General features: G+C 43.9%; 1 protein-coding gene across 1 annotated transcript in view; it reads left to right on the plus strand.

Annotated features, from left to right (window-relative positions):
• TRIM28 (tripartite motif containing 28) overlaps positions 1 to 13865 on the plus strand; it is a 373881-nt gene that overhangs the window by 71092 nt on the left and 288924 nt on the right. The window contains exons 4-6 of the mRNA XM_069200493.1: positions 3566 to 3701; positions 9139 to 9255; positions 11896 to 12010. Coding sequence (XP_069056594.1) covers positions 3566 to 3701; positions 9139 to 9255; positions 11896 to 12010 — 368 coding nt within the window. The remainder of the gene's footprint in view (positions 1 to 3565; positions 3702 to 9138; positions 9256 to 11895; positions 12011 to 13865) is intronic.

Genomic DNA, 13865 nt, shown 5'->3' on the forward strand with positions numbered 1-13865 from the left:
TTTGCTCCCACAGGCTTTGCTTCCTTTCATGTGTTGGGTTGTACATGGTGCATGCACTAAGTATGTGTTCTTCCTTGCCTTCATCGTCGTTTCGCAATGCACTATTTTTATTTTCTAAATGTTTCAGTATTATTCCTAGACGCACAATATGTTTTCCTACTTTTAACTCCGGCGTATGGCTTCATCTTTGTGTTGCTTTCATCCTATCTGCCATCTCTGTTGACACTTTAGTTTCTTACAACTGTACTACTCTACACCACTCTATGCTTTAGGAAGGTGGCTCTTTATATGAGATGTCAAAATTAGGTATATCATGCAAAGAGTCCAGTGGTTCCCTTACTAGTGGACAGGGGCTTGCTTTAGCATTCCCAATGTGTTCTTTTAGGGGGTAGTGTGGTCCTGAGGCTTATCAGAGAGGAGTGTTGGACATCTGCAAATACACAGTCAGTAAATGGGACACACAACTCAATAAGGAGATTCACACCTATTTACAAAAATACAAAATATCTTTATACATATGTTTAGGCACCAGAATCAATACGATCAGGCAAGTATGTTTTGCAAGAGAAATGCTTTTGGGTTTTAAAAGTCGACAGAAAGCATTTTTCAGAAACAGTGATGTTATCCTATAGGGAAGTACCTCGTTCAGGTATGGTACAGTGACTTAGAGGACCAATCTCCTGGACGTAAGGCAAGTATTGGGCAAGGGTCAGGAGCACACCAACAGGTCACACTGGGATGCACTGGGGAGGCTGGGTCTGGAGGTGTCGTACGGCATTGGGTGCTCAATGTTAGTCAGTGTGAATTGGTCCGGTTGAAAAGAGGCGCGACGGGGAGTCTAGTTGACAACCACCAGGTAGGTTAAAGTCTTGAGATCTGCGAGATGGATAGACACCATCGGTCCTTTTCTCCATGGGCCAGGGACGACTGGTGCGGAGGTGTCCTGAGGTGTTGCGTTTTGTCCACCGGCAGCACTCATGGTTGAGGAGACCTGCAGGCAGAGGCTGCTGACTGCATCGGTGAGTCCACAGTGGGCAAATCCAAGGTGGGCTTTGTCTCTGGGGAACCACGTTGGCACCATTGGCCCACTTCAGATTTTGCTAGGTGGCACGGTGCAGTTGTGCTTTCAGGTGCCTGGTTTGTGTGGTCCAGAATTCTCCAAGGTCTCTTATAGTTCCTGCAAGATGCAGGGAAGCAGCACTGCTGCTCCACAGGAGTTTCTGGGTCTTTGATGAAGGCAGGCCTATGGAGGCACAGCAGCTTGCAGGGTGAGTCATCTTTGGCACAAACTGGCAAGAACAGCAGAGAGGCCGGCAGGGTTGGGACCAAGTCAGGTGCTACTTTCTTTGTCTTTGCTTTTGCAGCTCTTGAGTGCCCACCTTCGTAGTTAAACAGGAATCTGATTCCCTGGTGCCAGGGGCTCTCCTAAATACTGAAGTAGCCAATAGGATATTTACCATTGTGGTTCTCCCCCCCCCCCCCCCCCTTCCCCACCCCTCCTGACCACTTAATGTAGAAAGTGGGCATAACCCTGAACCAGAGTTCCTACTTCTGCCAAAACCAGGATGATAGATTTCTAAATGTGTTCACATCAGGCAGCTCACCTTAGGGATGGGATTGACCGAAGGAGTGGACAAACCTCTCTGAATACTACATTTCCCACCTTTCCCATCTCTCCTTTGAGTGAAGCCAGATCTGCATACCAAGGGCGGTGGGGTTCTTTGAAGCCCCCTGCCTTGAAATGCAGATTTGCAGGTCATCCTGTTGGGTGGGGTGTTTAAACACCTTGCCCAAAGCAGACTTTGTCTCTGATCACCCGAGAGCAAAGGCTCTCACCCTAGAGGGCCAGAATCTTGTCTGGTGGTAGGAGGCTGGCTAAAACTAGTCCGTCTCCCCACGGGTAGTTAGCAGTTTTTAAGGGGACACCTCTAAGGTGCCCTCTGGGTACATGTATTAATAAATCATCACTGGCATCAGCAAGGGTTTATTAATACGAGATGTTTGATACCAAACTCTGCTCCGCTCTGCTCCACTCCACTCTCCTTTACGCCGCTCTGCTCCACTCCACTCTCCTTTACGCCGCTCTGCTCCACTCCTCGTCGCTCTACCCTGCTTTAGTCTGCTCCACTTTTGGTACAAAAAAGTCCTCCGCCTCGTATTGGGCATGCAGTTTGTTCTGAGTGCCCTAATTGTACTGATGTCTGGATCTCTAATGCTGATTTCTGTTGTCAAATGCAAATACATATTGTGTGTGCGCGATGACATAGGCCTGTGCCCTGTCCTAGATGTTTTGGTCTTGTTGAACCAGGAGTAGCACCCAAAATGCTACCGTCATAGGGGTGAAACAACTGAGAAGAGAACCATGCCATTTAATCTTTATAGCTTCAGAGTGAACAAAACCGTTCTAGTTTAGGGATCTCCTGCCTCTTAGAAACCCCCCAAGAATGGATAACAGTGTCAAAGCATCTGTGTCCTGATTCAATTGCAAGATTGCCGATCTACCATCTATAACATTGAATGCTTGGCTCCTGAACACATTGGGTTTTTCCATTTAGACAATTCTGGATGATTTAGGAGCAATTCTTGCACAAGCCAGATCGTGTCAACAAACAAAATGTATAGTGCTAACTTAAAGAGATTCTGTGTATGGTGTAGAAAGCACAATATTTAACCATTATCTGCATTGCCACATCAAATTCCTCCATATCTTTTGAATTTGGCACAGTCATCCCTTGCTTGTGCATTGATCAAGATTGACTGCAATTTCGAGCTTTCAAAGAGGATCTAATCTGAGATTTTTTTGAGGGGCCTCTTTAGAACTTTCTCTCCAATGAGAGGGCCACCAGTGTTGTATGAGCTGAACCCACTTCCATCTCTGATGCAAAACCAATTGAATTAATTCATGAGGCAGCATTGCATACTTTCCATGGAAAGTAACACTATTTTTAGCCATGACATTGGAAGGGTCTTTAAAATCCTAAATTTTACAATTAAGGAACCTTTCTTCTAGTCCTGTAGAGAAGGAATTAGCCTTATGATAGGAAGTTCAATCTGAACAGGACCAGGGACTTTTAGAAAATCTGATTGGGTTTAATTGCATTTGGAAATCAGTCTACAAAAGATAGCTTGCTTGGGTGGAAGCAACAATCTGTCATGTAAAAGTGGACAACCAAATCAAGACATAGTTACAACACACTCACTGAAACAGCTCAGCTTCTCCAATACTGTTCTCTGCAGTTCTTTTGATCAACATATGCAAGGCAGTAACCTGGAATTACCCATCACTATTTCCAGACATGGTTTTACTCCAAAACACACACTAATTGCTTAGTATCACATTCATGGTTGATGAATGAAGACTACAGCAGTTGCTTGTTTCTGGCAGAGACTAATTTGGGACTCTCAAAGTATATACCATCTTCTCTCACTAGCAGACAACTGTTTGTTTCGCCTAGCGTGCATCTCTAAGAAGTTCATTGTTAAGAACCAGGAAAGTTTTTCTCCAGACAAGCAATGCATGTATGTTGGCGCTTTAATTTGTGTCTGTTGATGCTTTATCTTCTAGGTGGGTCAAAATCTAAAGAAGGCGCGCACACGGTTTTCTGTTCAGTGCACAAACAAGAACCTCTCATGCTTTTTTGCGACACCTGTGACACCCTGACCTGCCGTGACTGCCAACTACAATCTCACAAAGACCATCAGTAAGTCCCCGCTTTTTTTACCCTCTCAGATGTGAATGGTGGGGTCTGTGTGGGGCGTAGTATAGGTGGACTCACCAAAAGCCTCTTCACTTTACAGTTGTGTAAAAGAGTGCCAGTTTTTGGGCTAAGTCTATAATCCGTCAGTAGTGACCTTCATCACCTTAGACTTCCATGGCCGCTTCATTATCCTGTTGTCATAAACTTGAGCGGCAAATCTTCTGGTATTTTAATAAGTAACTGTAGCACTATTACATAATTTTTCCCAGTGCTATTGGCTGTAGATATCTGAAGGTTCTTAATTTTTTTGTTCTATAAAATTACAACTGGTTTGCGAAATCTGCATGTACTTTCTGTAAAAAGGTGCACATAAGTTTAATTTGGGAAGTTTTGTGCAAGTTGGTCAGTGGGGAGGAAGGAAGTACAAAGGGGCTCCAAAAAGTTATTTTCTTTTCTTTTCAGATTCCTGTAGTAGTGTTTTTGTCAAAAGCAAGCTCAAAATAAAAATGCCTTTGGGTGCAGACTGAGAGGCTCATATTGGCATGCTTTCAGAGGTCTAATACAAGTCCATCCTATGGGTTTTGAAGAACATACAAATGAAAGTGTAAAGATATGACAGTTTGATTCAGGAATTTTGAGCTGAAATCCAGCATCTCAAGTGGTCTTGAAGACCCAAAAAATAACATCCTGTTTGATTTACAAGTCTACTTTATTACTGACTTTTGAGTCTCCAAGGTGGCATGTGGTGAGCTCAGGGCATGCAGCAGGATGTATAAAAAATAAAAGCCTTATATACTGCTGAAACGTGCTTATCTGCAGTGCTTGAAACTGGGTGCTAGAAACAGTTGATTTGGGAATAGCTTAAGAGAAATATTATGCTCCCCGACTGTACAAAGGAGCCATACACACCTGAGACCAGTGCCAAGCCTGCCGCACTCATTATATAAGTGAAGAAGGCTCAAAAGATGTTTGGGGAGGAGCTATCTCCCTTGTTAGCTTTCCTAGGATTAGGCAGGGCTTTTTAAGCACATTTCCCTTCCTACCCCAGAGGATGTCAAAAACAAAGTGACTGCTAGAATGGTTGTATTAATATCAGCCACTGGCAATCTCTCAGGCCTGTATTCTTCCATCATTTTTTGACCCCCAAGCCATTTGCAAGTCCCTTTTGACCCTTGTCCAGTGGGAACAGTCTTGCCTGAACTTGCAGCCCAGGTCACCCCTTCCATGTACCTGGCTGCAGAGGTTAGACTAATGCATGTTAGTGCAGGTGTCCGCATCACTGCTCTAAAATGCATTTACAGCTCCTCAACACTTATGCGTGATTAGGCACTGCTGTAAGAATAACTAAAAGCAGCCCAGGTGCACTTTGGCTTGCTCTGCCGCTGTGTGCCCAGGCAGTTTACTACTGTTCCTGGCCCTGTAAGCCTCACTTGTTGCTATGTTGATGTCTTAGATTCCCATATATAATGAATTGTTTCTGTAGGAAGCTGTCTATGCCGTGTACCAAATGTAGGGGTACACTATGCAGATAGTACAGGCAACCATTATTGATACTAAAGGGGTACACATAAGGATCCCAAAAGCTCTCTTTTGAGGTAATGTGGGTGAGCAGTTAGGTTTATCAGATGGTAGTGCTAAGCATTTGTTGAATACACAGAATCAATAAATGAGACACAACCGAAGAAGATGCTCAAAACCAATGTTTAGATAAACAGTTACTTTGTTTATATAATGTTTCAACACCAGAAAATCTCAAAGAAGATAAATCAATACAACAGCAACAATACAAGTAAGTAACACTTTTACTCAAAAGCACTTTTACGATGTAAAGGTTTCAAAGTACTTTTACTATGTAGGGGTCCTTGCAAACGGTTCTGGGGGGGGGAGAGGGGGGGTCCCCTGTGGATTTTAGTGTGCTAGGGTTTCAAGGTTGCAAGCAAGACCAGCCTACCCTGGGGTGTCCGGGTGCAGTAGTGCTAGTTGAGTCATGTGTTTTGCATACTGCACGGTTAGCGATGAGGGGGTGGGCACCTAGAAGGAAAGTGCAAGATATTGAAATCCACAGTGGACTTCAACAAGGCTTGGCTGCTGCAAGGGGTCTGGTACCCCAGGTATTGGTGCAGGGCGGCTCTGGTTGGTTCTAATGTCTTCTCACTTGGTGGGGAGATGGTACTGGCTTCTTGGATCATGGTGATCTCCTCTTGGGTGGGATGTGACAATTGTCAGGACAGAAGTATGTAGACAGGCAGGGTTTGGCACCAAACGTCTACCAATCACCCACAGTTCTCGCTCCTTTGCCCTCTTCAGGCATAACCCTGTCTCAGAATTCCTAGTTCCACCAAAATCAAGATGGTGGAACCCTTCCTCAGTTGTCCACTTTGGGTAGCTCACCATAGGAGTGTGGCTAGCCCAAAGGTGAAGCACGCCTTTTGCGTAACTAATGCTCCCTCCTGTTCAGGTGCCAGTTGGGCCTCATGGCTGGGGTGGCAACTCAAGGTCTGGGGATGTCGGGTCACATAGCAAAGACTGCAGGGCCTTTGAAGTCCTAGGCCTTGGTATGCAGGTTCACTAGCTATCCTGCGGGAGTAGGTGATGACACCTTCCTCCGAAGCAGGCATTGTTTATAGTCTGAGACCGTGGGCTCTCACTTCCAGGGGGTCAGAAATGTGTCTGTGGTGGCAGGCTGATTGGTTCCAGTCAGCCAACACACAAAGGGACTTGTAGGTTTCATGGGGCACTTCTACGTGCCCTCTTGGTGCATGTCACCATTCCAAGGCTGGCATCTGCTTGGATTTATTAAGACAAGGTATTTGATACCAAACACTATAGGGTTTAGTGAAGCTATTATGTACCTGGGCAACACGCAATGACCGGTGCCAGTACATCCCTTAAGATAGCTTCCTTGTTCACTTGCATTATCCAGTAATCAAACTAGACGTCACAGAGGCATATCTGCTCATGCAGAAATGCCCTCGCAACAAATGTAATTCACCCTGCCTCCAGTCTGTAAGGCCTGCTGTAGGGGTGACGTACATATATTTAGATGCAGTGAGTCAGGCCATTGTGTGCCATGTCGTGTTTTCTCCTAGCTTGCACTAGGACACACAGTCTGCAATGTCAGTTGTGTGGGGAGTTCCTGAGGGTGGCACAATGCATGTTGCAGCCCTCAGGGACCCTCTTCAGTACCCAAGCGGTAGGTACCAGGGGTACCATTTACTAGGATCCTTTTGAGGTAACAAAGATTTTAATAGGATCAAAATAAAAATGACACTTGAGTGAAGTGCTAATGATACATACATGCCGAAACACAATTTCCACATGCTATTGTGTGTGTTCCTTTATGTTAAGCTGTAAAACTCCATGTCTGATACAAATTTAGTGGCCCCATTGGGAGGCCATTTCAAGGGAATGTGTACTCTTTGTAAATGTTGGTGCCCTACCCATTCCATGCTCTAGTCACAATTATGCACTTTTTTGTATACTTTAGTATGTCTCACGAAGTGGGATAGGTATGCCGAGATGTGTGTCACATGCTCACTGCATCACTTTAATCAAGCTATATCTGGCTGATAAGCCCCAACTAAGGTGAAACCAGTTCTGGGTTGCTTGAATACCGGTTCAGAGAGGATCTGACCTGGCAGTTCAAGCTGGTCTGTGTCCATTGGAACACGGTCATGGCAGATTTGAATATGGATGGGTCCAAACTGAGATGGCATGATGTGCAAAATAACAAGGGACTGGGATGTGGCTGAGATTAACTCAAGAGTTCCATCCATCGCTATTTTGTATACTTAAGTTGTCCAGAGGACGGAGGCCAGGAAATTTGTGTACATATCAGTGGGTGGAGGAGGATGAAGTGCGGTGCAAATGCTGGCCCTCTTTACTGAGCTCAGAAAAAAACTCAGTGACCACACAATGATAATTGGTGTTGAAAATAAATGGGGTGAATCCCACCAGCCATTACATGTGGTCCCTGTTGTGCCAGTAGAATAACATTTAACATCTGGCAACAACTTGCAAGATGTGCCAAAAGTCCTTTTTGAAAAGTAGGTTTGTTGTACCTTTATACATTTCTGGACACACCTTTGTATTTTTCCACACTGAGCCAGGCAAGTTCGAAAATACCTTTTGCTTTCCCATTTTTGTCAAAATTCAGAATGGTCTAGAGCAATATCCGTACATTTTGTAGTTTGATTGGGCATAGTATAGAAACTTATAAATCAACCTGACTTTTAAATTCCTTTTAAAATTTGGGAACTGGTTCATTTGTTGCATTGCGGTGTTGGGAGGCTTGTTTGATGAGCAACACAAAAGGATGATGGACGGAGTGCTGAACCTTTTCAAAACACTCACCCCCAGTCACCGATGGTTTGAGGCCACAAGATGAAATTTGTTGGTTCTTTAAGAGCTTGTTAAACATTGGAATACATGTGTATGTGTGTTCAATTACTATATTTAAGGCAGTAGTTTAAACCAAGGATTTTTGGAGTTTGAGTGTAGGCCTGCAACAGCAACTTGTTTTTACGGCTTGTTGAATAGAACTATTAACTGTCTCATCAAATGTATAAATGTATTAATTGGGCTGTAAATCTACTTTGAAAATGATTAGAAGTATGATTAACTATGTACTGTCTCCTGTATTGATAATACTTTTTTTGAATAGTCAGTAGCCCTAATTTACCATGAAGGTTTTATCTATGATTAACGGAGCCCCCTCCGGACACGGTCAAGCTCTGTGCCATTCATTCTCTAGTCTAGTGGCAGTAAGGCTGGGCTTAGAGTTTGGACAAGTGGCATACTGTTTGCTCTGAGCACACAGAGCACTGCTGAAGGCTAATCTATGGTGTCATTGGCCATGTGCTACCGCACACTCTTCAAGACATCATTCCTTCTCCCCCCAAATGCCATTTCATGTGGCTCTTGGAGCAGAGTCTATTTGGTATGGTCAATAGATGCGCTCAACTGTCTCTTGCACACCCTATGCTTGCTGGGCACAGCCAGGTTGGGGAGGCTGAGTACAGGGCATGGCCTTCATTAAGGCCCACCATCTGACCCGGGCTAGCTTAATACAATGAAGGCTGTGCTTTGCAGATTTTGAGGGAAAGGTGTCTAACATACATGTCCTTCACCAGTGCTTACAAGGCATGGCCAAGCCTAATTAATATTTGCAGCGCGCAAGGTATAGTAATAAAGCAAAATATTATGGATAAGCATAGTTAAAAAGAAATTGCAGTTCTTTACAGGGATTATGGTCTTTCAAGCATAAATGTGCCTATTCCTTTAAAAATGTGTGGACTATGATCCAAAACCTGCTACATGCATTATGGAGCCATAACCTCTTGCCAAAGGAGGTGTCCCAGGTGTGTTGGTGCAAACTCAGTCCAAGTGCTCAGTACTTTGCTGGAGTAGAGTGAACTGAACTCCTTTATCAATTTTACAGGTACCAGTTCCTGGATGATGCTGTTAGAAATCAGAGGAAAATCCTGGCTGCACTTGTCAAGCGGCTTGGGGAGAAACATACCAACTTGCAGAAGTCTACAAAAGATGTCAGAGCTTCGTAAGTAAGCTACATTATTTGATTATTCCTTTGGCTATTTTAGACTGTCGTCAAACTGCACTGGCTATCTAGTCATGCTGCTGTCTAGTCATGCTTTGAAAAAATGTATACCAAGCTAAATGTCTCTAACATGAGATGTTCTGTAGGTGCAAGGTTGTTAAAATATTTAATCAAAGCAGTATTTTTTCTGCTCCTTTTGTTCAGAACCGTTTGACAAGCCTGCCCTTGGTCTTCCAAGAACTTTGGCCTCTCTGACCTGTATTTTGTTGTTTAAAAAATTGTGTTTTACTATTATCTTCACCCTAAACTTTTGTGTGCAGTAACAATAAAAGGATAAATATGTGATGGTTGCGTAGCTTCTGACACCTTGCCAACATTTTTATGTTTCAGTGATCATTATTGTTCCAATTTATGCTCAATAAAAAAGTGTATACCCAAGTAATACAGAATAATCACAATGGTAGATGGAAAAAAGAAACCAACCAACTATCATGGTGACTATGGGGGGGGGGGTATGGGGTGAGTAAACCTATTCTTCCAGCCCCTCATTTCTTATAACTGTGTGAGATGTAATTTACGGTGACCACCACAGGAAATGGGGGAACATGGCTACACCGGGGACCACCATCTTCATGGGCCTTGTCACACCTGGGTCTTCTGTTGGCCTCCAGATGTTCCTTTGAGGATTGGATCTCTGTAAATGTTGTGACTGAAGTCCTTCGCAATGTAAAGGATGTGTACCCCTGCCCTGAGTGTCTAGCTGCAATGATCTTTGGATCGCTGGTGATGATTTTTGCTGTAATGGGTGAACATGGATCATGCATGTGCGACATGACCTAGCCTGTCTCACTATTGTGTCTTGTTGGACTGGGAGGGGCGCCCAAAGCGCTACCCTCATAGTGCTGAAAAATTACTGCCTTTGCCAGGAGTTGAGCAGCACGCGCGCAGTGGTGGCAGCATACCATGTGTTGATTAGTAGAAGTGAACATGTTTTTTTGCCTGTGGAACTAGAGTGAAGCCTACAGACCTGCTCAGGTAGCTATCCTCTGTGTGCTTAACTCATCAAGTTAATATGTAGTGCTGTGCAGTGCATGTGTGTTGTATGCACGTTTGGTGTATGCGTCAGCCTGTGAGTGGTACAATACATGGAAGATTGTAGGGTCTATTTTTGGGAGACCCAGGGCTGATTTCAAAGGGTACTCTGATTCAGGGAGGGTTCGCTGGAAAGGGGCTTGGTCACATCTCAAAAAGAATCATAAAGGGTAAGACTGAGGCCCTGAGTAATCTCTTGAGAAACATTACTGTGGCTGACTTTCAGATGTGAACCTCTAGTCAGTCCAATGGACTGTGTTGTGGGGCTATCAGCTTTGGAGTCGCTCTTGCTGTGACTAATGGCTTTCTGGAGGAAGGGCAGGGCTGAGGACACTTCAAAAGAAAGCAGGCCCAACACAAACTTCAAAGACTCAGACCCTAAATCACATTTTGGTGTCTGGAAATTTACTATACAAAGGGGTGCTTGAGGCCACCAAAATTGTCAACTTTTAAGCAGCCAGATGGACTTTGCGAAGAGGGGAAGCTCTGCATGACTTCTGCCTGTGACCAGAGATGGAGACGAAGGTCTGCCAGTCTCCCAGTTGGATGCGGGATATCAACCAGGGATTCCAAATACTACCTGCCCCTGGAGCATGAGTGCCTGCCTGCTTGCCAAGATCAGTGAGCCCTGAGATGAAAAGGAGAGCACTGGAGGGAGCAAGGTCAAGTGGGCGATTTTGAGTGGATCGCTGCAGCGAGGTGTGAGGAGATGGCTGCTGCACCAGTCTGGTTGCTGCCAAAGTGCAGGTTCAACTTTGTGATCCTGTATGCAATCGGGGCTGTCATGAAGTTTGACGTGTGTGTGTGTGTTTGTGTGATTGCAGCCTGTAGGATGCCATTGTTGAGTCTCCTGTGCAGGCCCAAACCCCACTGATGATCGAAACCAGAAGCTGCTCTACATTTTGAAAAATACTTTGCCTTGGTTAGGCTTCTGAAGGGTGTCATGACGTATGAACATATTGACATTGGAACTCTGTACATACCGCTAAATACACAAATATGAATGTGAAGTATTCCGGGGACGACACACACATCTGATATTAAATCTAATGTTTGACTTCAGTAAAGATTCCTTTGAAGCAGGACCAGGACTACAAGGAACTAAAGTTTTGTGTACAATATTTTGCTCTTGAACCTTCAAGCTCGTTACGTTCTTAGAATGATATAATAAAAATTGCGCTCTGAGGAGGTGCCCATCAATACTATTCCCTGCTTTGCTTTCTCTTTTGTGGGTTAGGTAGAAGGTTGTTGCAGCTGAAAGTTTTTGAGTGTCAAATTGTAACTAATCTGAATAACTCCTTATAGTGTTAGACCCGTATTCTTTACGAAATTATCAAATGTAATTTTCTCTGCAATCCTGCTCATAGATTGTATTTGAAATTTATGAATTCTAGAAAGATAACCTTGATGAAGAACCAGGATTTACCAGTATCTCACTAGACATTTTGTTGTTTAAATTATGAGGTCTATTGGGTGTTTCTTCAAAATGCTGTTTGAATATTCCCAATTTTGTGCCTCATGATTCCTTTTGTTGCTCCTGTTACACAGAATCCGGCAGGTGACAGACATACAAAAGAAGGTACAGGTAGATGTGAAGATGGCCATTCTACAGATCATGAAAGAGTTAAACAAACGTGGTAAACTGCTGGTGAACGATGTGCAGGTAAGTCTTTCAACTTTTGATGAGTGTGCGGTCAAAATAATTGGCTGTCCTCTGTCCTGATGTGGTGGAGATTTAGTGCAACCATAATGCTTCCATTTCTAGTACATCAATGTGGTAACATGGTGGAAAGCATAAATCCTTGCCTGAAGAGTACAGATTCAGCTTTAAAGAAAAACCTGAGAGTATTTGTCTTCATTCGGATTACATAGGTTCAAAGAACCCAGATCAGGATTAATGATAGTATCACGGATACATAATGCAAGCGTCTAAGCTGTTCACTGTGAACAAACTACAAGTTTATGTTCATGAGACATCCTTAGCCATCCCCAGCCTCCTTAGAAGTCTGTCTCTGTTTTCAGGTTACACTGCAGCCCTTGTTGGGAAATCTAACAAATCTGCAAAAGTTGCAGGTGTTTATTCTCAGTGTCTGTTGTTTTTTATACTATTTTTGTGTTGCAGAGATGTTGCTGGCTGCAAGGATTTTATATTCCAGCCAACTTTTTCTTGTCCGATTTAAGACCACTGGTAGAGGAAGGCAAGTGTTTTTACAAACTAACTTGTTTTTGACAAGGCACCACTATTGACCTGGTGACCTTTGTCATATCTAGGAAAACCAAGAATACATTTTGTTGAGCTACTGGTAGGCAGAAGTGCATTGTGTGATTTTGCTGTAGTTGACACTGAACGGATGTACAAACTACACTGAAAATGGTAAATATCACATGTTGCTTTTACAAAAGCCGGAGTCTATATTCTTGTTCCATCCTCAATATCTGATTGCAAAGTTTTCTCCTGTTCGTACCTCTCACTCTGCAATTGGCGCAATGTTTAGAACTGTGAGCAATAATAATGGCTGGACTTCATTGACAACAAGATCTTTGTTATGTTGCCTCAAATTTGAAGGTGGAGTTACAGTAGTGAAGGTAATGACTCTAATGGCATGGTATGAAAGAGCACAGCTGTCAGCCAATGTCTCGAAGTGTCAGTCACATTGTAGAATGGGACTTTGTGTTTTTTTCCAGAGTTGCTGAGAGTCCTGACCAGGACGAAGCTGAAATTCTATCCCACACAGGGGAACTGCTTGCCATGCAGGTCTTCCTGAAGCTTTGTTGGAACCGTTTCCACAGCTCCCAACCTTTCTTCAAGTGCCCAAACACTTCTAGAACCAAGGCACTTCTAGAGCCCCAGGACCACTAAAGATGCCATGTAGAGACTCTCGGGGTGTCAGGCAGAGACCAACAGTAAAGTCCAGTCCAAATCATTTTGCCACTGTTCAGCTGGACATATCCAGGAAAAGTCCTCTTGCAGTGCTCCTTTCCGGTCTTACAAAGCAGATCCAGTCCTTTTCCGATCCTGTCCTTGTCTGATTTTGGTGTTGATTTATGGGAACTCTCTCTAACCAATGGGGGAAAAGTTCCTGGGGCCAACCGTATCATTTTCAGCAGTTCCTGTTTGAACCACTGCAAACAATACCTCTGCGCCCCTCACTTTCAAAATTAAAGATGGAGAAACCCCTCTCCCTTTAGGCAGAGCATGTGTGTGGTCATCAAGATGTGTAGCATGGCTAGTGAGCAGTCCCCTCTATGGTCACTCCTCTGTGATTCTGGCAGTAGCATTCCTTCCACTGCTTTTTGTTGGTAGCCTGACTACAGGGCCAAAAGCTGAGACCTTTCGAGGTGTCACTCAACATTTACTTGTGACAGGGATTGTTTTTTGACCTTGATTTAAGTTCCTGAGCCTGCCACCAATTGGCTTTCATTCCCAGGGAAAGAAAACTCGTGCCCGCTTTCAAGCCTTTGTATCTGCTCTAAGAGCAGATTTGTAAACCTCTTTCAATCTTAATTCAGGTCAGGTA

The sequence above is a fragment of the Pleurodeles waltl genome, chromosome 7 (assembly GCF_031143425.1).
Source record: "Pleurodeles waltl isolate 20211129_DDA chromosome 7, aPleWal1.hap1.20221129, whole genome shotgun sequence".
Classification (NCBI taxonomy): Eukaryota; Metazoa; Chordata; class Amphibia; order Caudata; family Salamandridae; genus Pleurodeles; species Pleurodeles waltl.